At 38.8% G+C, this 26,676-nt stretch overlaps 4 protein-coding genes across 8 annotated transcripts; all 4 read right to left on the bottom strand.

Moving 5' to 3' along the window:
* Nucleotides 1-2,583: 2,583 nt before the first annotated feature.
* LOC149053450 (extracellular calcium-sensing receptor-like) lies at nucleotides 2,584-10,555 on the bottom strand. Of its 5 annotated transcripts, XM_089202390.1 has the most exons (4): nucleotides 9,144-10,553; nucleotides 8,365-8,459; nucleotides 8,035-8,099; nucleotides 2,584-7,245 (listed from the first exon to the last, which is right to left on the bottom strand). In XM_089202390.1, the coding sequence occupies exon 4, from the start codon at nucleotides 5,762-5,764 to the stop codon at nucleotides 3,179-3,181; it is 2,586 nt and encodes an 861-aa protein (XP_089058516.1). In that variant the 5' UTR covers nucleotides 5,765-7,245; nucleotides 8,035-8,099; nucleotides 8,365-8,459; nucleotides 9,144-10,553; the 3' UTR covers nucleotides 2,584-3,178. The 5 variants fall into 5 exon arrangements, with proteins under 5 accessions (XP_089058516.1, XP_089058521.1, XP_089058506.1 ...); XM_089202395.1 differs by lacking the exon at nucleotides 8,035-8,099 and having other exon boundaries at nucleotides 9,144-10,555; XM_089202380.1 differs by lacking the exon at nucleotides 8,365-8,459 and having other exon boundaries at nucleotides 9,144-10,551.
* Nucleotides 10,556-13,065: 2,510 nt separating this feature from the next.
* LOC113670470 (extracellular calcium-sensing receptor) lies at nucleotides 13,066-16,355 on the bottom strand. The gene has a single exon (XM_089202411.1). It carries the CDS (start codon nucleotides 15,953-15,955, stop codon nucleotides 13,370-13,372), a length of 2,586 nt encoding a protein of 861 aa, XP_089058537.1. The 5' UTR covers nucleotides 15,956-16,355; the 3' UTR covers nucleotides 13,066-13,369.
* Nucleotides 16,356-16,502: 147 nt separating this feature from the next.
* Nucleotides 16,503-20,555, bottom strand: LOC149053451 (uncharacterized). Its single transcript, XM_089182987.1, has 4 exons — nucleotides 20,482-20,555; nucleotides 19,030-19,150; nucleotides 17,916-17,980; nucleotides 16,503-17,126 (listed from the first exon to the last, which is right to left on the bottom strand). Exons 1-4 carry the CDS (start codon nucleotides 20,553-20,555, stop codon nucleotides 17,027-17,029), a joined length of 360 nt encoding a protein of 119 aa, XP_089039113.1. The 3' UTR covers nucleotides 16,503-17,026.
* Nucleotides 20,556-20,796: 241 nt separating this feature from the next.
* LOC149053452 (extracellular calcium-sensing receptor-like) lies at nucleotides 20,797-24,283 on the bottom strand. Its single transcript, XM_089201357.1, has one exon. It carries the CDS (start codon nucleotides 24,235-24,237, stop codon nucleotides 21,652-21,654), a length of 2,586 nt encoding a protein of 861 aa, XP_089057483.1. The 5' UTR covers nucleotides 24,238-24,283; the 3' UTR covers nucleotides 20,797-21,651.
* Nucleotides 24,284-26,676: the final 2,393 nt, after the last annotated feature.

Consider the following 26,676-nt stretch of genomic DNA (forward strand, 5'->3'; position numbering starts at 1 on the left):
GTACTTCTTCAATAGCCTAGTTTCGAACTGTTTGTGCGAGAAAGTCTGCTAACTAGCTTTTAGCATCAAGTCGAGACTGAGGGGAATAGGAGTCGTCTCAACATGGCAGCAAATGGTGCCTTCACAAATATGAAAGTTCCAGAGCTACGGAAATTTTTAAAGGAAAGGGATATTCATATTTCCGTAAACGGTAAAAGTAGGCAAGGGGTAGAACTGCTTGAGCTTTGCAAGAACGCGGCTGAAATAGTAGGCCCAAAACTTGAAAAGGAAACAGTGCAACGCGACGAGTTGATAAATTCCAAGATAACGTTGGCAGGAGGAAAGTTACTTCCCCATCCACTTTCGCTTAAGTTTTGGACTCATGACTTCACCGGTATTCCAGACCTCAAGTTTCTCGATATTAACCATTGTCTGGTTGGAAAAGATGGCTTCGATGAAGACTTTGTACGGTCGTATAAAAGTCATGAGGGTTCTCGCTTGTTTACTGACGGGCATGTGGATGACCTGAAGTACCACGGCATAACTGATGATGGCATTAGACTGGCCAAAGTTGGAAATGCCGTGAAGAATTTCATCGATTCGTCATTTTTCAGTACATCATCCATGCCGGAAAAGTTTCCGTTTCAATACTGGCTTGTTATTGAATTCGTTTCGAATTGCTTTGTTAGCAGCACTTTTTTCATATCATCCACTTTTTGAAGGTCAATGTCTGTTTGACAAGAAACAGTCACTTTGAACTTTGTTTTCCTTAAGGAAGCAGTCGTGGTCTTTCAGAGAAATATCAGTAGAAACGCGGAAATTTTGGTGGCAAGTTCGTCTATGCTGTCATCGCTAGAGTCTTGTTTTCTCCCCTCATTCGACCTTTTTCGCGTTGATTTGGACTTCTTCGGACTGTTTGCTGATTAAATATTGTTGGAACCGTGCCACGTGCCGGCCTTTTAATTCCAGAAAGTGTCTTTAGGATTTGTTTAGTCTCGTAGTGTTTGGATCATACATCCAAGTTCTTGATGGACGTGAACTCTTATCGGCGCGACGACCGAAGGCACTTCATTTCTTTCTTAGTCTCTCTTCGCCTGGAAACTAGAAAAAGTTGAGGTCCGGCCTTGTTTAGAGTTATTTTTGCGCACAAGGATGACACAAAACTTCATATTCGACTTACAGTTACTCCGATCTTGCTTTAATTTCAAGATAAGCGCATATTTCCCTCGGCCTCGACTTGGTGCTGATAATTAGTTACCAGACTATCTTGCACAGACAATTCAAAACTAGCCTATTACAACGCAATTTTTTACAGATAATCACGCTTTAAAAATTTTCAAATGCAAATACCACTCCAACTGAGTAGAACGTCTCTTTCTGAACTTGACAATAACTTGCGTATTAATTCAAACGTACCTTCTTACCAAGAGGGTCTCAATTGGGTTACCCGTTAGCTGTAAAACGGCCAAAAATTTAGCGGCCGGGCGTAAAAACTGGCAAATTGAATAAGGAGATAGTTACTTCTTAGCTTCTATGAGGGAAGAGGAATTTTCTAACGCTGTGTCTGAAGACTTCCTGGTATGTTCTCATAGAGGAAGATTAAAAATACAAAGAGTCACTGATTCGCTCCTTTAATTGAATTGGCTACTTTAATTTGAAGTTAATTTTTATTTTCAGTTGAACTGATTTTCGCGCACATGGAATTTATTTTGCACTTGTAACAGAAGTAGTCAACTGAAAAATAAACTAATATTACAAAGAAGGTTATTACACATGTCAATTTCAGTTGAAGCGACGGGCCAATATTATACTTACTATTTGTATTCCATATGCGGCTATTAAGCTTCGATGTACGATCGGTGGTGACACTTTTGAAATGTAAGTTGCGTAACGAACTTCTCGATTATTAAATAACTAGTCGCCTGATCTATATTTGGCAAGTTGCGCTAAAATAATTAGATATTCACACAAAAAAATGACAAACGGCTTGAAAAATGCAAATCAGTCACTCTATTATTCAGCGCACACTGGCCATTTGTCTTCCGCAACTGCAATGCTTCCTTTCTTAGCCATCGGGGAAGCAAAACCTCCTATTAAATGAGCCATCCTGCAAACATAACAAGGGACGATCCATACTAGTATTTTCTGGTGATTTTTATCAAAAGTCAAGTAATAAACATATTTGCAATACAGTGTCAGTTAATAACATGAATTTTCCTCCTTCATAGGTTCCATTTTTTTTTATTTACGTGCATGTAGAAGTCTCACACACTCAAAATAACACAATTATTTTAAGAAGGCTAATTGTAAGATTCAGCTTCCTGATTAGAGCTATCAAAAGCAGGGTTTACGCGTACACAAATTGAATGAACTAAACGAGAACTGAGTGACTTCTTGTCTGATGCTATTCGCATCCTTCATCTCCCTCGCAAATCATGCACAAAAAGTCTTCCTTTTTTTCCTTTTTTTTTTTCAGACTTTATTTTCGTTTCTGCTTAAGTAGCCAGTGTTCATAGCAGCGAAGATCGCTCTCGTCTTATGCAGTTTAATTATCTAAGCATCTGCCCAAAGGCTGGCTACACTTGGAAACATCATGGCGGAGATAAAGTGTTTCCTAATTAGTCATGCAAGAAGCATACCTTGCGGAAATAAGTTTTGCTGCTAAGAAACAAGACACGGCTTTTGCCTCAGGTCACAAATTCTCTTTGCTTCCAGTCCCGAAATAGGAAAGGAAATGGATGGACGAAGGTATTAAAAGACTCTTTGCCTTGTGTGAGGGCAGGGTTAATATGTGGAAAGGAGTCCATGAATAGGGATAACAAAGAATAGGCTTAAAGTCCAATCCCAGCACAGATGCCAGAGAGATAGTCAATCATGAGGGAAGATTAAAAATGCAAAATGTCAGTTTATTATTCCGCGCTTTCGTTGCCCTTTGCTTTCTTAAATAATGTTTCCTTCCTTGCCATCAAGAAAGAAAATTTAAAATTCCCGATACCTAAGCCATCCTAAAACATAAAAAGAAGCAATCCATGGCAACTTTAAGTGTTTCTATGGCTTGAAGCCTATATTTGTAATGCAGTGCTAATTAAAAGTTAAAATTTTCTTCAATATTGGATTCAAATTTCATTTACTTAGAGGTCTATGGCACACTTGAACAAAATTACCGATCTTAAGAAAGCTTATTGAACAATTCAGCTCGCTAATTTGAACTATCAAAAGCAGGGTTTACGCGTACACAACCTGAACTAAACGAGAACTGAGTGACTTCTTGTCTTATGCCATTCGCATCGTTCATCTCCTGCCTGAAGAACAGAATATACATTTTGGGCAAAAATAGACAACAAAGGAAACCGTACGCGCTCAAAAGAGTTGTTACACAGTCCACAACCGTTACATACCATCCATCCAAGGACAATTCTACCGGGTGATAACAAAGCAACGAGAACAAAAATATGTACATGGAAAAGGCGATTCGTTTGGCCTCGCTGAAATTTTCAGGAATCTTCCTAACCTTAAAGGCACAGACCGAGGACACCAGCATTTGGAAGAAGATATAAAAGCATGTTGCCAGGAAAAGAGACTTTCCAACTGAGCTAGAGTATGCCTTGCATTCGTTAAAGGTGTAACGTTTCGGATAGATATGTTGGAAGTTGAAGGGTGGATCCAAAAACAACCATGACATCAGCACCGACAACAGTGGAGCTAGAAATACTATGACAATCCCAACCTGCGCTTTGTTTGGAAGAGAAGTGAGTTCCAAACTGGTCATAATGGGAACCCGAAAAGCACAGGAAATAAGCAACACCTTTACCAATAATGTGGAGAGACAGATGTTATAGGTCAGATAACGTAACGGGTATATGATCATGCAAATTGTATTTGTGGTTTTAAAGACATTAATATATACCAGAGAGAATGATGCAAGAATTGTAAATAAAAGGGAAAGGCTAAGCTCCCTATTAGATGCCTTGACGATAGGACTATTCCAGAATTTGCAGAGGGCAGCCAGACAAAACAATGTGACAACTACTCCGAGGGTGCCAAACGTTAGAATCACAATTCCGGTTATATTCGTATAGCTTATGTTGGCAGAGGGTAAGGCGACACACTCTGTATTCGCTGGGTTAGATATTGTTCCGTTGGGACATTCTCTGCAGCTTTCAGAACCAGCAGATGAGCTGATGGTTTCGCCAAGGCACGGAAGGCACCGCCAACAACAAGGTGAGGTAGAAGATTTCCTTGTTCCAGCGGGACACTGTTCTGAACATTCCGATTTCGGAGGGCGACCAGATTTAGTGGTCCAATTCAGGGCTTCATGAAAAATCAAGCGAGTTTCGTTCCTCTTTGAATTTTTCCATTCTCCTATCAGCACCATTTTTACGCTCTCGACATCTCCATTGGGTACATTTTTAAAGGTGAAAATGTCATAAAACGCCGAGCTCCTGTCGCCAAATCGATCAAACTTGATTTTTCCAGTTAGTCCGTCAAAACTGACGCGGCCAAGAAGCTTCTGCACGTCAAAACTATTGGCTATCTGCAATTTCGCCCGATCTTTGGTCACGTCATAGCTAAAATTTCGATTGAAAATATCTAGTGCGTGTGCCACTGCATATACGGCGTCAATGATGTACGGAACATAGGGGCTGTAGACTTCTTTAATCAACTCGCTAGAGCACTGCTCAATTTGGGGATCAACACACTTCATGTTCTTCAAAAACTTCCATTTTTCGCTTGTAATGTGGTTCCATTCAGAAAAACTTCTATCGTCTTTCTCCTTGACCAATATTTCTTTTAAATATTCCTTGAAGCCAGAGTCGCTGAATTTATGGAATTGAAATCCTAAAGAGCTCTCGAGAATACCTTTTACTGGCAGTGTAGAAGTTAAATGAATCTCGCTCAAAATCCACACACGTTCAGTTAGGTTTTGCCTCTGAACCTCTGCCAAAAACTTCGTTTGGTAATTCTCGTATAACCATAAGATCACAACTTTGACATTGTCCATCTGTTTAAGCTTTTTAACTATGTTCCGAACACTCAGATGCGGACTTTCGAGGCGTATAAACTCCGCCAAAGCAATACAGAACGAGCTCTTCTTTGACGAACTTTCGCTAACCACTGCCCATGCTCCACTTCTTCCATACGAATCATCTTGTCCTACCACAGCAACATAGCCCCAGTTAAAGTGCGTAATTAAGTCAACCATCGCTTTTGCAAGAAACTTGTCCGAAGGCACCGTTCGATATAAATGTTTATAGGTAAAAGAGCTAAGCTCCGTACTGGTTGCTGTTCCAGTTATGCTCGAAACATTGAGCATCTGAAGAAATCCACCAATGAATAGCGCTGTCCTAGATTCGTTTGGGCCGATTAAAGAAATGATGGCTTTCTTTCTTGAGGCATTTTGGCTTAAATTGACGCAAGAATCAACGGTCAGTAGTTGATAAATGAGTCCCGCAGCTTTTGAGAGGTTTCCACCGTAATCCCTTATGTCATATCCTAGGGAAATGTTCGAAAGAAGACTCGTGTCATTGTTTACTCGTTCGATTGCGAAGATCATGGCCTGCATGCGACCAAGTCCTCTCAAATATATCTCTTCAAATGGCGACCTTGGCCAGTCTGGCGCCTGGTGCACGCTAAAAAGTCCGCCCAACATAATATCGCCTTCTCTGTATGGAGCCTGAACAGCAGCATAGAAGCAGAAGAAAAGAAACAACTGGTAGTGCAACGAACTCATAGCAATACTCTTCTTTTCTCCGTTTACTTGTTGGTGAACCAAACGCGGAAACATTAGTTATTTGTACGTACGTGTATTTCGCAGATATGATAGTGATAAGTTTGACAGTTTGACGCAATTGTTAAATGCAGCTGTTGCGTGGCGAATAAAAAGAAAAAACAATAATATATCTATATAAAACGTTCTTCTTCAATACAACGCAAATTTTTACAGATTAACACGCATTAAAAACTTTCAAATGCAATTACCACTTCAACTAAGTAGTACTTAGAAAAGAAACAATTGGTAGTGCAACGAACTCATAGCAGTACACGTCTTTTCCTTTTTTACTTGTTAGTGAACCCAACGCATGAACATTTGTACGTTGATGTATTTTGCACATATGATAGTGAACAGTAACTTTTTATGTTGATTTCAATTCAGAAACCAAATTTTACTCCACAATGGTGACCATATGTAGGAAGTGTTTAAATTTAAAACATCTCGGACATTGTAATGCTAGCTTTGACAGTTTGACGCAGTTGTTCAATGAAGCTTTTGCGTAGGGAATAAAAGGAGAAAATTCTAATATATCTATAGAACTTACTTCTTCAATTACAACGCGATTTTTTACAGATTAACACGCATTGAAAACTTTCAAATGTAAATACTACTCCAACTAGTTAGAACGTATTTTTATGTACTTGAGAATAATTGCATATTAATTCAAATGTACCTTCTTACCAACAGTGTTCAAATAACTTCCAGTAGAATATACATTTCTCTAAATTATACCACAGGAAGTTAATTGGAGTATTACTCTGCCCAGATGAGACCATATGTTTTTCGAAACAATGTTTTCTAATTTTATCGGAGAAGCTAGCTAGACCTTCCGCTGATCAAACCATTCCGTCCCGTTGGACGAATGAATTTTCCTCGATAACAGATTAAATTTTATTTAAACACAACAGCGACAGCGGCAATCCTCTTGATTGACAGCTACTGATATTCCTAAATGTGAATAAAAGATCTAGAAAAATATGTAAATTATCCATGAAACAAAAAGAGAGTCAGTGTCAGTATCCATCAGACTTCTCCCCTTGACATATCCATTTACCTTTTTACTAAGATCGCACATTACGAATTGGCATTTGCTAACTTATATAATGATCGCAATCTTCAAGCGTTTAACGAAGTCGACACCATTTCTTTGTGCAACGCAACGCAATCCCAAAAAAGGCCGTGACCTACACAAGGTAAAATCAGATACTAAGAGGAAAAGAAAAACTGACTCCTTCAAGTTGGTTAGTCGCCTTCATTTTAAGGTAATATGTGGGACACAGATGACGCCTCTACGGCTTGGCTTGGCACATTTCAAGTCATTGAGAATTTAACATACATTTAATAAAAAAACTCAATTCATATCCTTGTGTCAACTGCTGCTGACAGTTAACTGCTAACTGTCACGGACTGGATGAGCAGTGCGTTGTTCGGCTTCTTCCTGAACAGTGACTGTGTACGAATAAAGTACTCCACTACAAAGGACTGCGATGATGCTGGGAACGAAAAATACCATAAAAAATTTCTTGTTATTATAATATCTCAGAATCAATGCGATAAACATCATGCGGGGGACTTTCAGATCTTGACGCAGTCAATCATCTTTCCGGCAGAATTGACTGACCAGACCGATCTACTCGGGGTTATTCTACTGTTATTGCGATATATGGCACTGTGGTCCATATTGCACTGTGCCTCACATTGTACCGTGCTTGCATTGTGCTACCTTTCAAGGGCATACTGTGGTGCACAAACGCTTAAAATTACGAGGACCTTAATTTTTTTTGCAGGATGCTATCTATTTTATCAGTATGGTTGTAATTTTAAAAGTTCTGTTTTTGAAAAAATTACGTCTAGGCGAAAAAATTAGAGAAAGAGGCATTCGTTGCCTACAAGCACTTAAAAAAAACGTTTTAACTCGAGATCACTGAGGCCAGCATTTTTTTGCCGAATGTCGTTCGGCTTTGTTATGAAAAAAAGTGTTCCTTTTGAAATTAAATTACAATACTCTCGTTTGGTTCCTGTGGCAAAAACGTCAAAGCGTACTTCCTGTTCCTGCAAAACGTGGCGTGAACCGAAGCCATGAACATGTCACTCACAGGTACCGTTGTAAGGATTTAATACATAACTTCAACCAGCCGCGTCTCAAAGACGAGCTTTAAAACCTGTTTACACTAGTCCTAATCTCAAAACACTTCCTTAGCTACACGGCTTTACTAATTAATGATAAATACTAGATCAGAAAAAATACATAAACAAAAATGAAAAGGAATCATCCATTTTACCTCACAGCCATGTTACTGTCAAGGGTGACATCGAAAATAAACAGTGACAGAAACGATATGGCAACCTGCGGAGTAGTAGAGTTATCCAAGTCCTAACTATCATCGATCAATTGTTTCAACGAAACAATCGTGCACCGATCAATTCTGAAGGTTCAACATCCACCCCCCGGGCGATCTACGGGCATTTGACTATTGTCTTTACCCGTGGGGTGGGGAATTTAAACCTTGCCCGGCTGGGGTGGAGAATTTGAACCGGAAGTGTTAAGTCTTCCCAGCGGGATACAAGTGTTTTATCTTTAAATAAGGAGGTGATTAAAGGTATAAATTCACCTTCGTGAGCGAATGGCTCGGCAGAAGAAAAGGTCTACAGGGTCTAGGTTTTAAGGATTGGTCCGTGCGTAGAAAGCCATGATTTCTGAGTTTGCCTATTTCAAAAAAAAATGAACATCACATCCAGCTCCTGGAGAGGTTGGGGCAAGAATTGCACAGACCAGCCTTCAAAAGTTCAAATGCCCATGCAGGTTGTCTGGGAGGAGGGGCGGGGGATGGGGGTTGAAGTTTCAAATTTTATTGACAAATTTCTTTTAACAAATTATTCATAGGCGTTTTCTAGAGGGAAGGGGTGAGGAGCAGAATTAATCGTATTGGGGGAGGGGGAGGGATGTATCCGCTTAACTTGGATCAGTATACTTAGTTCCAAGTCCACAGAGAAGAGTGGCAAGTGGCGAAACCCAAAAGATTCTGAAAATACTTTCAGTTATTCCTCAAACGATAACCAACCCTTGTACCGAAGTAATACGAAATTCGTAACGCTGCTTGGATTTTCCTGTTGGTGCATGAAAAGCAAAGAGGTCACGAACAAAAACTTCAAGCCACTTCTGCTCTGAAGTCAAAATATTTGCACTCACGCGAACAAAATGAAGACTTTTTTCCCTCTACCTCCCTAGATCGTTATTTGAAGTTTATCCGAAAAATCATTAAAAACAGTTTATCTTCCTGTTTTCTGTTTACCTCTATCATCACGCTCACAATAATTTTTTTGGCTCAAACGCTAAACCAGGACTAGGTAAAGAATGCCTAGGTATTGGAATCTAAATTGTACTACTGACCTTATTAAGGCTATCAATTATTCCCAATGAATAGGAAACTTCTGTATCTAACAGAGACACTCTTATCAGCCCAAGTGCTGCTCCAAATATACCACTGAAATAAAATAGACGAAGAGGAGAGCTGCAACAGTTATTTTGTTTCAAAAGTGACACTTTAACCCTCTAACTCTCATGAGTGACCAAAACAGAATATCTCCTTACAATATCAATACAATATCAAGCAGACAAGTGATGAGAATGAAAAAATATATATTAAGTTAAGGATTATTAGTTAATCCAATACCAAATTCTCCAAACTAAAATCGCAAGAACTATAATAGCAGACAGTAAAGAGAAAATGGTCTTTCAGAGAAATATCAGTAGAAACGCGGAAAATTTTGGTGGCAAGTTCGTCTATGCTGTCATCGCTTGCGTCTTGTTTTCTCCCCTCATTCGACCTTTTTCGCGTTGATTTGGACTTCTTCGGACTGTTCGCTGATTAAATATTGTTGGAACCGTGCCACGTGCTGGCCTTTTAATTACAGAAAGTGTCTTCAGGATTTGTTTAGTCTCGTAGTGTTTGGATCATACATCCAAGTTCTTGATGGACGTGAACTCCTTATCAGCGCGACAACCGAAGGCACTCCATTTCTTTATTAGTCTCTCTTCGCCTGGAAACAAGAAAAAGTTGAGGTCCGGCCTTGTTTAGAGTTATTTTTGCGCACATGGATGACACAAAACTTCATATTCGACCTACAGTTACTCCGATCTTGCTTTAATTTCAAAATAAGCGCATATTCCCCTCTGCCTCGGCTTGGTGGTGATAATTAGTTACCAGACTATCTCGCACAGACAATTCGAAACTAGCCTATTACGACGCAATTTTTTACAGATAATCACGCTTTAAATATTTTCAAATGCAAATACCACTCCAACTGAGTGGAACGTCTCTTTCTGAACTTGACAATAATTTGCATATTAATTCAAACGTACCTTCCTACCAAGAGGGTCTCAATTGGGTACCCGTTATTCGTAAAACGGCCAAAAAATTTAGCCGTCAGGCGTAAAAACTGGCAAATTCTTACTGTTAGTCGAAAAAAAGTTTACTGTAAAAAATATGTCTAGTGGAAACAATGAAAAAGTGTTAACTGTTAGCCATAAATTTGCCAAAACTATAACCGTCAGCCGTAAAGCATCACCCCATTGAGACCCTATACCAACAGGGTAAAAGTAACTTCCGATAAAATAAATAAAATATTTCACTTACTTATATGACAGGAAGTTAATCAGAAATCATTCTGCCCAGATGTGACTTTATGTTTTTCGAAACAATGTTTTCATATTTTGTCATCGGAGAAGCTAGCTAGACTTCTATTGAACAAGGAGATAGTTACTTCTTAGCTTGTATGAGAGAAGTGAAATTGTTTAACGCAGTTTCTGAAGACTTCCTGGTATGTTGTCATAGAGGAAGATTAAAAATACAAAGAGTCACTGATTCGCTCCTTTGATTGAATTGGCATTTATTTTGCACTCGTAACAGAAGTAGTCAACTGAAAAATAAACTAATATTACAAAGGTTATTACACATGTCAATTTCAGTTGAAGCGACGGGCAAATATTATACTTACAATTTGTGTTCCATATGCGGCTAATAAGCTTCAATGTGCGATCGGTGGTGACACTTTTGAAATGTAAGTTGCGTAACGGACTTCTCGGTTTTTAAATAACTAGTCGCCTGATCTATTTTTGGCAAGTTGCGCTAAAATAATTAAATATTCACAAAAAAAAATGACAAACGGCTTGAAAAATGCAAATTAGTCACTCCATTACTCAGCGCACACTGGCCCTTTGTCTTCCGCAACTGCAATGCTTCCTTTCTTAGCCATCGGGGAAGCAAAACCTCCTACCAAATGAGCCATCCTGCCAATATAACAAGGAACGATCCATACTAGTATTTCCTGGTGATTTTTATCAAAAGTCAAGTAATAAACATATTTGCAATACAGTGTCAGTTAATAACATGAATTTTCCTCCTTCATAGGTTCCATTTTTTTTATCTACGTGCATGTAGAAGTCTTTCACACACTCAAAATAACACAATTATTTTAAGAAAGCTAATTGTAAGATTCAGCTTCCTGATTCGAACTACCAAAAGCAGGGTTTATGCGTACACAAATTGAATGAACTAAACGAGAGCTGATTGACTTCTTGTCTGATGCTATTCGCATCGTTCATCTCCTTCTCAAATCATGCACAAAATGTCTTCCTTTTTAACTCATGAATTGCGCGCATGCGCAAGAGCGAGTTATAGATACGATGTGAGGAATGGCATTCGCTCGCTCGCTCGCTCGATTGGTCGATTCCTGTAAACTTTTTTTAGATTTTAGGCTTTTGAGTGCATTTGATAGTTTTTGGCGAGCAATAAACATACGAAATGGCGACCTTTGTTGCTAAGAATAGTGGTGGGGTGAAAAAGAAGCCAATAATAATCTTAAGAGTTTTTTTTTTTCGTTTTAGTTTCAACAAGCGGCGCCAGCGACTGGCAGGCATGCAAGGATTCACACTGAAATAACAGAACAACCTTCGTTTTTTCATAAAATTGTAATTTACAATCCTTGAGCTTGAAAACAATTCGAAGATTTATTGAAAATATCACTTTCTACGAAGCGCTCGGAGTTTACAGATGTTCAAAAGCTTTCTCTGTTATGGCGTGAGATTGAGGACAAAATTGATCATTACGTTTCGTCGCGTGAGTTTTTCCTGTGTGAAGCAACAGAAGATGCCGGCGACTGACGAAATAACAAGTTAACACGAAAATCAAATAACACCTAAACAAACAATTTTAGCTGCCGATTTTCAGTGAATTTTTAAAGAACAATTTTCTTTTAAGTTTCAAGACAATTTGAAGATTCAACATACATAAAACGTACTAAAGTGCGAAAGTTACACACCACAAAATTGATAAATAGGCCTGAAATGAAATTCTATCTTGTTATTGATTATACGTTGCCTAGCACGTGACTTAAATCTACCCAGGCGGAGATCCAAAATGACGGTGGCAGGCTTGGCTTAGTTATATCACTTAAAACTCGTTCCCGTTTGTCTCATTTGATAAAGAGGGAATCGTTAATGTTTTCATTAAGACAGTATTGCCTTGATTTTCTAATATTTACCACGAAAGACAGTAAATTTCGCTTTTCACCCACATTTACTTCCAACCTTTTCTTTTGCACCAGAAAAAAAAATGATAGACGTTTCAAACACATGACATCATCCACCTTGTCAAATGTAATAGCGTGATCATTTCAATTGTAATGCCTTCTTATCCCAACGTTGCTTTGTTTCTTCACTACATAAGCGAACACTGAACTACTGCTCGTACTCTAACTATGACAATCAACCACTAAATTCCCTAAACCAGATAACATTAAACATAATCTAAAAAAATCATGTGTCAATTCACGAGTTTGCTCACAGAGCACTTTAATTTTTCCCTTTTTTTTCCAGACTTTATTTTCGTTACTGCTTTAAGTAGCTAGTGTTCATAGCAGCGAAGATCACTCTCATCTCATGCCGTTTAATTATCTAAGCAACTGCCCAAAGGTTTGGCTAAACTTGGAAACGTCATTGCGGAGACAAAGTGTTTCCTAATTAGCCATGCAAGAAGCATATGTTGCGGAAATACGTTTTTGCTGCTAAGAAAAAAGACAAGGCTTTTGCCTCAGGTCATAAATGCTCTTTGCTTCCAGTTCCGAAGTAGGAAAGGAAATGGATGGACGAGGATATAAAAGAACTCTTTGCTTTGTTTGAGGGCAGGGCTAATATGTGGAAAGGAGTCCATGAATAGGGATAACAAAGAATAGGCTTAATGTCCAATCCAAGCTCAGATGGCAAAGAAATATTCAACCATGAGGGAAGATTAAAAATGCAAATGAAAAATGCAAAATGTCGGTTTAATATTCCGCGCTTTCGAAGCCATTTGTTTTCTTAAATAATGTTTTCTTCCTTGCCATCAAGGAAGTAAATATAAACTTCCCGATAACTAAGTCATCTTGAAAACATAAAAAGAAACAATCCATGGCAACTGTAGGTGCTTTTATGGCTTGAAGCCTATATTTGAAATGCAGTGCTAATTAAAAGCTTAAATTTTCTTCAATAATAGATTCACATTTCATTTTCTTAGAGGTCTATGGCAGACTCGAACAAAATTACCGATCCTAGGAAAGCTTATTGTACAATTCAGCTCGCTAATTTGAACTATCAAAAGCACGGTTTACGCGTACACAACCTGAACTAAACGAGAACTGAGCGACTTCTTGTTTGACGCCATTCGCATCGTTCATCTCCTGCCTAAAGAACAGAATATACATTTTGGGCAAAAATAGACAACAAAGGAAACCATACGAGCTCAACAGAGTTGTTACACAATCCACAACAGTTACATACCATCCATCTATGGACAATTCTACAGGGTGATAACAAAGCAACGAGAACAAAAATATGTACATGGAAAAGGCGATTCGTTTGGCCTCGCTGAAATTTTCAGGAACTTTCCTAATCTTAAAGGCACAGAATGACGACAGAAGCATTTGGAAGAAAATATAAAAGCATGTTGCCAAGAATAGAGACTTTCCAACTGAGCTGGAGTATGCCTTGCATTCGTCAAAGGTGTAACGTTTCGGATAGGTATGTTGCATGTTGAAGGGTGGATCCAGAAGCAACCATGGCATCAACACCGACAACAGTGGAACTAGAGATGCTATAACAATCCGAACTTGTGCCTTGTTAGAAAGAGAAGCGAATTCCAAACTGGTCATAATGGGAACCTGAAAAGCACTGGAAATAAGCAATACCTTAACCAATAAGATGGAGAGACAGAAGTTATAGGTCAGATAACGTAACGGGTATATGATCTTGCAAATTACATTCGTGGATAAAAAGACATTTATAAATGCCAAAGACAATAAGGACAGAATTGCGAGTAAAAGAACAACGCTAAGTTCTCGATTGGAAGCCTTGACAATGGGACTATTCCAGAATTTATAGAGGGCTGCCAGACAAAGCAATGTAACCACTACACCGAGCGTAGCAAAGGTAAGAATTAAAATTCCACTCGCACTACCATAACTTATGTTGGCGGAGGGTAAAGCGACACACTCTGTCTTAGCCTGGTTAGACTTTGTTCCGATGGGGCATTCACTGCAGCTTTCAGAACCAGCAGATGGGCTGATGGTTCCACCAAGACACGGAAGGCACTGCCAACAACAAGGTGAGGTAAAAGATTTTCTTGTTCCTGGAGGACACTGTTCCGAGCAGTCAGATTTCGGAGGGCGACCAGAACTAGTCGTCCAATTCAAGGCCTCATGAAATATCAAGCGAGTTTCGTTCCTCTTTGAAATTTTCCATTCTCCTATCGGCACCGTTTTTACGCTCTCGACATCTCCATTGGGTACTTTTTTAAAGCTGAAAATGTCGTAATACGCCCAACCCCTGTCACCAAATCGATCAAACTTGATTTTTCCAGATAGTCCGTCAAAATTTACTCTGCCAAGAAGCTTCTGCACGTCAGAACTACGGGCTATCTGCAATTTCACCCGATCTTTGGTCTCGCTAAAGCTAAAATTTCGACTGAAAATATCTAGTGCATGTGCCGTGGCATATACGGCGTCGATGATGCACGGAACATAGTAGCTGTAGCTTTCCATAATCAAGTCGTTAGAGCACTGCTCAATTTGGCGATGAACACACTTCTTGTTCTTCAAACGCTTCCATATTTCGCTTGTACTGAAGCTCCTTTCAGGAAAACTTTTATTGTCTCCCAGCTTGACAAATATATCTTTTAAATGTTCCTTAAAGCCAGAGTCGCTGAATGCATGGAATGCGAATCCTAAAGCGCTCTCGAGAATACCTTCTACTAGCTGTGTGGAAGTTGAAGGAGCATCGCTCAAAATCCACACACGTCCAGTCAGGTTTTGCCTTTGAATCTCTGCCAAAAACTTTGTTAAGTAAATTTTGGTTAACCATAAGATCACAACTTTGACATTGTCCATCTGTTTAAGCTTTCTAACTATGTTCGAAATACTTAGATTCAGACTTTCGTGGCGTACAAACTCCGTCAAAGCAATACAGAACGAGTTTTTTCTTGACCTACTTTCGCTAACTACTGCCCATGCTCCATTTCGTCCATACGAATCATCTAGTCCAACGACAGCAACATAACTCCAATTGAAGTGTGTAACCAAGTCAACCATCGCCTTTGCAAGAAAAGTATCCGAAGGCACTGTTCGAAAGAAATGGTCATAGGTAAGGGAGCTAAGTTCAGCACTAGTAGCTGATCCACTTATGCTTGAAACATTGAGCATTCGAAGAAATCCACCGATGAATAGCGCTGTGCTAGATTCGCTCGGGCCTATTAACGAAATGATGGCTTTCTTTCTTGTAGCATTTTGGCTTAAATTGACGCAAGAATCAACAGTGAAAAGTTTGTAAACAAGTTCTGCAGCTTTTGAGAGGTTTCCACAGTAATCCCTTACGTCATATCCTAGGGAAATATTAGAAAGAAGACTTGTGTCGTTGTTTATTCGTTCGATTGCGAAGATCATGGCCTGCATGAGACCAAGTCCTCTCAAATTTATCTCTCCGCATTGGCTCCCTGGCTGGTCTGCCGGCTGGTGCACGTTGAAAAGTCCACCCAACATAATATCGCCGTCTCTGTATGGAGCCTGAACAGCAGTATAGAAGCAGAAGAAAAGAAACAGCTGGTAGTGCAACGAACTCATAGTAGTACACGTCTTTTCCTTTTTTACTTGTTGGTGAACCCAACGCATAAACATTTGTACGTTGATGTATTTTGCACATATGGTAGTGATCAGTAACTTTTTATGTTGATTTCAATTCAGAAACCAAATTTTACTCCACAATGGTGACCATATGTAGGAAGTGTTTAAATTTAAAACATCTCGGACATTGTAATGTTAGCTTTATGACAGTTCGACGCAGTTGTTCAATGGAGCTGTTGCGTAAGGAATAAAAAGATAAAATTCTAATATATCTATAGAACTTACTTCTTCAATTACAACGCAATTTTTTTACAGATTAACACGCATTGAAAACTTTCAAATGTAAATACCCAGAATAATTGCATATTAATCCAAATGTACCTTCTTACCAACAGTGTTCAAATAACTTCCAGTAGAATATACATTTCTCTAAATTATACCACAGGAAGTTAATTGGAGTATTACTCTGCCCAGATGAGACCATATGTTTTTCGAAACAATGTTTTCTAATTTTATCGGAGAAGCTAGCTAGACCTTCCGCTGATCAAACCATCCCAGAAACATAACAAAAAAACAATCCGTAGCACGTTGGACGAATGAATTTTCCTCAATAACAGATTAAATTTTATTTCAACACAACAGCGACAGCGGCAATCCTCTTGATTGCCAGCTACTGATATTCCTAAATGTGAATAAAAGATCTAGAAAAATATGTAAATTATCCATGAAACAAACAGAGAGTCAGTGTCAGTATCCATCAGACTTCTCACCTTAACATATCCATTTACCTTTTTACTAAGATCACACGTTACGAATCGGCATTTGCTAACTTATATAATGATCGCTATCTTCAAGCGTTTAACGCAGTCGACACCATTTCTTTGTGCAACGCAACGCAATCCCAAAAAGGCCGTGACCTACACGCGGTGAAATCAGATACTAAGAGAAAAAGAAAAACTGACTCCTTCAAGTTGGTTAGCCGCCTACATTTTAAGGTAATATGTGGGACACAGATGACGCCTCTACGGCTTGGCTTGGCACATTTCAAGTCATTGAGAATTTAACATACATTTAATAAAAAACTCAATTCATATCCTTGTGTCAACTGCTGCTGACAGTTAACTGTTAACTGTCACGGACTGGATGAGCAGTGCGTTGTTCGGCTTCTTCCTGAACAGTGACTGTGTGCGAATAAAGTACTCTACTACAAAGGACTGCGATGATGCTGGGAACGAAAAATACCATAAAAAATTTCTTGTTATTATAATATCTCAGAATCAATGCGATAAACATCATGCGAGAGACTTTCACATCTTGACGCAGTCAATCATCTTTCCGGCAGAATTGACCGACCAGACCGATCTACTAGAGGTTATTCTACTGTTATTGCGATATATGGCACTGTGGTCCATATTGCACTGTGCCTCATATTGTACCGTGCTTGCATTGTGCTACCTTTCAAGGACATACTGTGGTGCACAAACGCTTAAAACTACGAGGACCTTAATTTTTTTTGCAGGATGCCATCTATTTTATCAGTATGGTTGTAATTTTAAAAGTTCTGTTTTTGAAAAAATTACGTCTAGGCGGAAAAATTAGAGAAAGAGGCATTCGTCGCCTACAAGCACTTAAAAAAAAAACGTTTTAACTCGAGATCACTGAGGCCAGCATTTTTTTGCCGAATGTCGTTCGGCTTTGTTATGAAAAAAAGTGTTCCTTTTGAAATTAAATTACAATACTCTCGTTTGGTTCCTGTGGCAAAAACGTCAAAGCGTGCTTCCTGTTCCTGCAAAACGTGGCGTGAACCGAAGCCATGAACATGTCACTCACAGGTACCGTTGTAAGGATTTAATACATAAGTTCAACCAGCTGCGTCTCAAAGACGAGCTTTAAAACCTGTTTACACTAGTCCTAATCTCAAAACACTTCCTTAGCTACACGGCTTTACTAATTAATGATAAATACTAGATCAGAAAAAATACATAATAAAATGAAAAGGAATCATCCATTTTACCTCACAGCCATGTTACTGTCAAGGGTGACATCGAAAATAAACAGTGACAGAAACGATATGGCAACCTGTGGAGTAGTAGAGTTATCCAAGTCCTAACTATCATCGATCAATTGTTTCAACGAAACAATCGTGCACCGATCAATTCTGAAGGTTCAACATCCACCCCCCGGGCGATCTACGGGTATTTGACTATTGTCTTTACCCGTGGGGTGGGGAATTTAAACCTTGCCCGGCTGGGGTGGAGAATTTGAACCGGAAGTGTTAAGTCTTCCCAGCGGGATACAAGTGTTTTATCTTTAAATAAGGAGGTGATTAAAGGTATAAATTCACCTTCGTGAGCAAATGGCTCGGCAGAAGAAAAGGTCTACAGGGTCTAGGTTTTAAGGATTGGTCCGTGCGTAGAAAGCCATGATTTCTGAGTTTGCCTATTACAAAAAAAATGAACATCACATCCAGCTCCTGGAGAGGTTGGGGCAAGAATTGCACAGACCAGCCTTCAAAAGTTCAAATGCCCATGCAGGTTGCCTGGGAGGAGAGGCGGGGGATGGGTGTTGAAGTTTCAAATTTTATTGACAAATTTCTTTTAACAAATTATTCATAGGCGTTTTCTAGAAGGAAGGGGTGAGGAGCAGAATTAATCGTATTGGGGGAGGGGGAGGGATGTATCCGCTTAACTTGGATCAGTATACTTAGTTCCAAGTCCACAGAGAAGAGTGAGAGTGGCAAGTGGCGAAACCCAAAAGATTCTGAAAATACTTTCAGTTATTCCTCAAACGATAACCAACCCTTGTACCGAAGTAATACGAAATTCGTGACGCTGCTTGGATTTTTCTGTTGGTGCATGAAAAGCAAAGAGGTCACGAACAAAAACTTCAAGCCACTTCTGCTCTGAAGTCAAAATATTTGCACTCACGCGAACAAAATGAAGACTTTTTTCCCTCTACCTCCCTAGATCGTTATTTGAAGTTTATCCGAAAAATCATTAAAAACAGTTTATCTTCTTGTTTTCTGTTTACCTCTATCATCACGCTCACAATAATTTTTTTGGCTCAGACGCTAAACCAGGACTAAGTAAAGAATGCCTAGGTATTGGAATCTAAATTGTACTACTGACCTTATTGAGGCTATCAATTATTCCCCATGAATAGGAAACTTCTGTATCTAACAGAGACACTCTTATCAGCCCAAGTGCTGCTCCAAATATACCACTGAAATAAAATAGACGAAGAGGAGAGCTGCAACAGTTATTTTGTTTCAAAAGTGACACTTTAACCCTCTAACTCCCATGAGTGACCAAAACAGAATATCTCCTTACAATATCAATACAATATCAAGCAGACAAGTGATGAGAATGAAAAAATATATATTAAGTTAAGGATTATTAGTTAATCCAATACCAAATTCTCCAAACTAAAATCGCAAGAACTATAATAGCAGACAGTAAAGAGAAAATGGTCTTTCAGAGAAATATCAGTAGAAACGCGGAAAATTTTGGTGGCAAGTTCGTCTATGCTGTCATCGCTAGCGTCTTGTTTTCTCCCCTCATTCGACCTTTTTCGCGTTGATTTGGACTTCTTCGGACTGTTTGCTGATTAAATTTTGTTGGAACCGTGCCACGTGCTGGCCTTTTAATTACAGAAAGTGTCTTCACGATTTGTTCAGTCTCGTAGTGTTTGGATCATACATCCAAGTTCTTGATGGACGTGAACTCCTTATCAGCGCGACAACCGAAGGCACTCCATTTCTTTCTTAGTCCCTCTTCGCCTGGAAACTAGAAAAAGTTGAGGTCCGGCCTTGTTTAGAGTTATTTTTGCGCACAGGGATGGCACAAAACTTCACATTCGACTTACAGTCACTCCGATCTTGCTTTCAAAATAAGCGCATATTACCCTCGGCCTCGGCTTGGTGCTGATAATTAGTTACCAGACTATCTCGCACAAAAAATTCGAAACTAGCCTTTTACAACGCAATTTTTTACAGATAATCACGCTTTAAAAATTTTCAAATGCAAATACCACTCCAACTAAGCAGAACTTATCTTTCTGAACTTAACAATAACTTGCATATTAATTCAAACGTACCTTCTTACCAAGAGGGTCTCAATTGGGTTAACCGTTAGCCGTAAATGGCCAAAAATGCAAAGGGTCACTGATTCGCTCCTGTCATTGAAGCGGCTACTTTAATTTGAAGTAAATTTTTATTTTCAGTTGAACTGATTTTTGCGTACATGGAATTTATTTTGCACTCGTAATAGAAGAAGTAGTCAACTGAACAAATAAACTAATATTACAAAGAAGGTTATTACACATGTCAATTTCAGTTGAAGCGACGGGCCAATATTATACTTAAAATTTGTGTTCCATATGCGGCTAGTAAGCTTCGATGTACGATCGGTGGTGACACTTTTGAAATGTAGTTGCGTAAAGAACTTCTCGGTTTTTAAATAACTAGTCGCCTGATCTATATTTGGCATGTTGCGCTAAAAAAATTAAATATTCACACAAAAAAATGACAAACGGCTTGAAAAATGCAAATCAGTCACTCTATTATTCAGCGCACACGTGACCATTTGTCTTCCTCAACCGCAATGCTTCCTTTCTTAGCCATCGGGGAAGCAAAACCTCCTACCAAATAAGGCATCCTGCCAACATAACAAGGAACGATCCATACTAGTATTTCCTGGTGATTTTTAACAAAAGTTAAGTAATAAATGTATTTGCAAAATAGTGTCAGTTAATAAAATGAATTTTCCTCCACCATAGATTCCATTTTTAATTTACGTGCACGAAAAAGTCTTTCACACACTCAAAATAACAAAATTATTTTAAGGAAGCTCATTTTAAGATTCAGCTTCTTGATTAGAATTAGCAAAAGCAGGGTTTACGCGTACACAAATTGAATGAACTAAACGAGAGCTGATTGACTTCTTGTCTGATGCTATTTGCATCCTTCATCTCCCTCGCAAATCATGCACAAAATGTCTTCCTTTTTTTTCCTTTTTTTTTTTTTTAGACCTTATTTTCGTTTCTGCTTAGGTAGCTAGTGTTCATTGCAGCGAAGATCGCTCTCATCTCATGCAGTTTAATTATCTAAGCATCTGCCCAGAGGCTTGGCTAAACTTGGAAACATCATTGCGGAGACAAAGTGTTTCCTAATTAGCCATGCAAGAAGCATACGTTGCGGAAATAAGTTTTGCTGCTACGAAAAAAGACACGGCTTTTGCCTCAGGTCACAAATTCTCTTTGCTTCCAGTCCCGAAATAAGAAATGAAATGGATGGACGAGGGTATTAAAAGACTCTTTGCCTTGTATGAGGGCAGGGCTAATATGTGGAAAGGAGTCCATGAATAGGGATAACAAAGAATAGGCTTAAAGTCCAATCCCAGCACAGATGCCAGAGAGATACTCAATCATGAGGGAAGATTAAAAATGCAAAACGTCAGTTTATTATTCCGCGCTTTCGTTGCTCTTTGTTTTCTTAAATAATGTTTCCTTCCTTGCCATTAAGGAAGGAAATTTAAAATTCCCGACACCTAAGCCATCCTAAAACATAAAAAGAAACAATCCATGGCAACTTTAAATGTTTTTATGGCTTGAAGCTTATATTTGTAATGCAGTGCTAATTAAAAGTTAAAATTTTCTTCAATATTGGATTCAAATTTCATTTACTTTGAGGTCTATGGCACACTTGAATAAAATTACCGATCTTAAAAAGGCTTATTGTACAATTCAGCTCGCTAATTTGAACTATCAAAAGTACGGTTTACACGTACACAACCTGAAGTAAACGAGAACTGAGTGACTTCTTGTCTTATGCCATTCACATCGTTCATCTCTTGCCTGAAGAACAGAATATACATTTTGGGCAAAAATAGACAACAAAGGAAGCCATAGGCGCTCAACAGAGTTGTTACACAGTCCACAACCGTTACATACCATCCATTCAAGGACAGTTCTACCGGGTGATAACAAAGCAACGAGAACAAAAATATGTACATGGAAAAGGCGATTCGTTTGGCCTCGCTGAAATTTTCAGGAATCTTCCTAATCTTAAAGGCAAAGACCGAGGACACCAGCATTTGGAAGAAGATATAAAAGCATGTTGCCAGGAATAGAGATTTTCCAACTGAGCTGGAGTATGCCTTGCATTCGTTAAAGGTGTAACGTTTCGGATAGATATGTTGAAAGTTGAAGGGTGGATCCAAAAGCAACCATGGCATCAGCACTAACAACAGTGGAGCTAGAAATGCTATAACAATCCCAACCTGTGCTTTGTTTGTAAGAGAAGTGAGTTCCAAACTGGTCATAATGGGAACCTGAAAAGCACAGGAAATAAGCAACACCTTTACCAATAATGTGGAGAGACAGATGTTATAGGTCAAATAACGTAACGGGTATATGATCATGCAAATTGTATTTGTGGTTTTAAAGACATCAATATATACCAGAGAGAATAATGCAAGAATTGTAAGTAAAAGGGAAAGGCTAAGCTCCCTATTAGATGCTTTGACGATGGGACTATTCCAGAATTTGCAGAGGGCAGCCAGACAAAACAATGTGACAACAACTCCGAGGGTGCCAAACGTTAGAATCACAATTCCGGTTATATTCGTATAGCTTATGTTGGCAGAGGGTAAGGCGACACACTCTGTGTTCGCTTGGTTAGTTATTGTACCGTTGGGACATTCTCTGCAGCTTTCAGAACCAGCAGATGAGCTGATAGTTTCACCAAGGCACGGAAGGCACTGCCAACAACAAGGTGAGGTAGAAGATTTCCTTGTTCCAGGAGGACACTGTTCCGAACATTCCGATTTCGGAGGGCGACCAGATTTAGTCGTCCAATTCAGGGCTTCATGAAAAATCAAGCGAGTTTCGTTTTTCTGTGAATTTTTCCATTCTCCTATCAGCACCATTTTAACACTCTCCACATCTCCATTGGGTACATTTTTAAAGCTGAAAATGTCATAATACGCTGAGCTCCTGTCGCCAAATCGATCGAACTTGATTTTTCCAGTTAGTCCGTCAAAACTGACGCGGCCAAGAAGTTTCTGCACGTCAAAACTATTGGTTATCTGCAGTTTCGCCCGATCTTTGGTCTCGTCATAGCTAAAATTTCGATTGAAAATATCTAGTGCGTGTGCCACGGCATATACGGCGTCAATGATGTACGGAACATAGGAGCTGTAGATTTCTTTAATCAACTCGTTAGAGCACTGCTCAATTTGGCGATGAACACACTTCATGTTCTTCAAGAACTTCCATTTTTCGCTTGTAATGTGGTTCCATTCAGAAAAACTTCTATCGTCTCTCTCCTTGACCAATATTTCTTTTAAATATTCCTTGAAGCCAGAGTCGCTGAATTTATGGAATTGAAATCCTAAAGAGCTCTCCAGAATACCTTTTACTGGCAGTGTAGAAGTTAAATGAATCTCGCTCAAAATCCACACACGTCCAGTTAGGTTTTGCCTCTGAACCTCTGCCAAAAACTTCGTTTGGTAATTCTCGTATAACCATAAGATCACAACTTTGACATTGTCCATCTGTTTAAGCTTTTTAACTATGTTCCCAACACTCAGATGCGGACTTTCGAGGCGTATAAACTCCGTCAAAGCAATACAGAACGAGCTCTTCCTTGACGAACTTTCGCTAACCACTTCCCATGCTCCACTTCTTCCATACGAATCATCTTGTCCAACCACAGCAACATAACCCCAGTTAAAGTGCGTAATTAAGTCAACCATCGCTTTTGCAAGAAACTTGTCCGAAGGCACTGTTCGATATAAATGTTTATAGGTAAAAGAGCTAAGCTCCGTACTGGTTGCTGTTCCAGTTATGCTCGAAACATTGAGCATCCGAAGAAATCCACCAACGAATAGCGCTGTTCTTGATTCGTTTGGGCCTATTAAAGAAATGATGGCTTTCTTTCTTGGGGCAATTTGGCTTAAATTGACGCAAGAATCAACGGTCAGTAGTTGATAAATGAGTCCCGCAGCTTTTGAGAGGTTTCCACCGTAATCCCTTATGTCATATCCTAGGGAAATGTTCGAAAGAAGACTTGTGTCATTGTTTATTCGTTCGATTGCGAAGATCATTGCCTGCATGCGACCAAGTCCTCTCAAATATACTTCTTCAAATCGCGACCCTGGCCAGTATGGCACCTGGTGCACGCTAAAAAGTCCGCCCAACATGATATCGCCTTCTCTGTATTGAGCCTGAACAGCAGCATAGAAGCACAGGAATAGAAACAAATGGTAGTGCAACGAACTCATAGCCATACTCTTCTTTTCTCCGTTTACTTGTTGGTGAACCAAACGCGGAAACATTAGTTATTTGTACGTAAGTGTATTTTGCAGATATGATAGTGATAAGTTTGACAGTTTGACGCAATTGTTAAATGCAGCTGTTGTGTGGCGAATAAAAAGAAAAAACAATAATATATATATATATATATATATATATATATATAGAACGTTCTTCTTCAATACAACGCAAATTTTTACAGATTAACACGCATTAAATACTTTCAAGTGCAATTACCACTTCAACTAAGTAGTACTTATTTTTCTGACCTTGACAATAATTTGCATATAATTTAAAACGTATCTTCTTATCAATAGTCTACAAAAAACTTCCAATAGAATTAACATTTCACTAAATTATAAGATAAGAAGTAAATAAGTGCATTGTTCTTCCCAGATGTGAACATATGTTTTTCGAAACAATGTTTTTCGAAACAATGTCTTTCTTAATTTGCCATCGGAAAAGCTATCTAGACCTTCCGTTGATCAAACCATCCCGGAAACATAAAAAAAATAAACCAATCCATAGCACGTTAGACGAATGAATTTTCCTCAATAATAGATTAAATTTTGTTTAAACACGTAGAAATTAGCAATATTAACCGACGTTTCGGAGTTTTCATGATGCCATTGCCAAGGTAAATGTTAGGATAATGAATTCTGTGAGTATTATTAACCACAATGAAGTTACATGATGAAGAATGTGAGATTATATTGCAGAAATATTTTAACACGGATCGAGGCGGATTGTAGGTTCAGAGTTAGTTTTAGTTCTCTGATGAATAACATCTCGTACAAGAAGCAATCGAATTTATTTTCCCATTTTTATAGAACATCGAAGCTCCTCAGTAGGTCTTCATAGACCTTGTCATGTTTGTCTTTTTAGTGTTTATATAAAGAAGATGACCGTTGTTTATGTTCGTCCACACGTACGTGTAAGTGTCCGCGCGTATAGCCCACACGAAGTACTCCACTACAAAGGACTGCGATGATGCTGGGAACGAAAAATACAAAAAAAAATTGTTGTTATTATAATATCTCGGAATCAATGCAATGAACATCATACCAGAGACTTTCAGATCTTGACGCAGCCAATCTTTTTTCCGGCAGAATCGACTAGACCAATCTACTCAGGGTTATTCTACTGTTATTGCGATATATGGCACTATGGTCCATATTGCACTGTGCCTTATATTGTACCATGTTTGCATTGTGCTACCTTTCAAAGGCACACTGTGATGCACAAACGCTTAAAATTACGAGGACCTTATTTTCTTTGCAAAATGCCATCTATTTTATCAATATGGTTGTATTTTAAAGGTTTTTTTTAATTACGTTGGGGGATAGTAAGAAAAAGAGGGATTTGTAGCCAACACCTACGAAAAAAATCTTTTACCACGAGATCACACAACTGAAGGATAACTGAATTCGCCTTATCATATCCATATCCCTTTTATTAAGATCGTACGTGACGACTCAATCCGTTTGATCGGATCTCTTTATTTTTCAGAGTTTTACGGAAATTAAATTTCACTCGAACAAAGGCTTGTCGTGACACTTTTTACGACTCTAATTTAAGACAACTTTGGAGGACAATTTACAAAAAACTACGGAATTGAGCAAAAAACAAATACCACAGCCATGTAGATTAACTCTATCTTATCCATCGAGGTGACTTTCGTGAACATCACATTTCAATCAAGTAAACAGGAAGACTTGAATGACACCTTATCGGTTCACCTAAGTCAAACACGCGAAAACCGATCAAATGCAAGGTAAAGTTTTGAAAAAGTGAGGCGTTCTTAACTGATCTAACTAACATAGCTAGGAAGTAGGTGCCATAGAAAAGTTTAACTATGAAAAAAACTTTGCCGCCCGATCTTTACGAAAACTTTATAACTCCGTGAACTTACTTAATTTTCGGCAATCTCCAAGTTTGGCCGCCATTTTGAGGGACTTTTCAACATGAAGCGTAGCAGATATAAATCAAGCAGGTAGATCTAAAACCATCAGAAATACGTACGAAAGCAATTCAAATGAACCTTACTTTCAATTCAAGCGGCAAAATTTGAAATTGTTCGTTGAACTTATCATTCCTACATCCCCATGCGACCATTTCTTCCAACAATTCAAACACTACAACTAGTGTTAGAAATTCCCCTTGTCGATTCCACCGTAAGAAATGATCTGTGCCACCCAAGCTTCGACTCCAATGTTAAGTACGAATCAAATAGCATAACTGCTTCATCTTCGAAACAATATCACACTGGTATTTTGATTTTCGGATCGATAAGAACAGTGATCAGAAAGCGATCGCCATGCTTACCTCATAAACGTAACCGCTGACCAGCCACTGTAAAACAGTACAGTCCGGTGGTGAGGGGCGGTGTGTGGAGTGGGTGTGGGCAGATTATCAGAAGATTTTTGGGAACATTCGAACATATGCATTAAATTATCATAACA

Source organism: Pocillopora damicornis, chromosome 1 (genome assembly GCF_964200805.1).
Source record: "Pocillopora damicornis chromosome 1, jaPocDami1.2, whole genome shotgun sequence".
Taxonomy (NCBI): Eukaryota; Metazoa; Cnidaria; class Anthozoa; order Scleractinia; family Pocilloporidae; genus Pocillopora; species Pocillopora damicornis.

Excerpts from the sequence above, each read along its gene's own strand:
- LOC149053450 (XM_089202402.1), bottom strand. The coding sequence starts at position 5,764 with ATGTTTCCGCGTTTGGTTCACCAACAAGTAAACGGAGAAAAGAAGAGT.
- LOC113670470 (XM_089202411.1), bottom strand. The coding sequence starts at position 15,955 with ATGTTTATGCGTTGGGTTCACCAACAAGTAAAAAAGGAAAAGACGTGT.
- LOC149053451 (XM_089182987.1), bottom strand. The coding sequence starts at position 20,555 with ATGCCTTATTTGGTAGGAGGTTTTGCTTCCCCGATGGCTAAGAAAGGA. Across the intron at positions 19,151-20,481 it reads GCGGTTGAGGAAGACAAATG|CTCTCCTCTTCGTCTATTTT; the intron begins GTCACGTGTGCG and ends TAACTGTTGCAG. Across the intron at positions 17,127-17,915 it reads GACAGTAACATGGCTGTGAG|CATCATCGCAGTCCTTTGTA; the intron begins GTAAAATGGATG and ends TTTCGTTCCCAG.
- LOC149053452 (XM_089201357.1), bottom strand. The coding sequence starts at position 24,237 with ATGTTTCCGCGTTTGGTTCACCAACAAGTAAACGGAGAAAAGAAGAGT.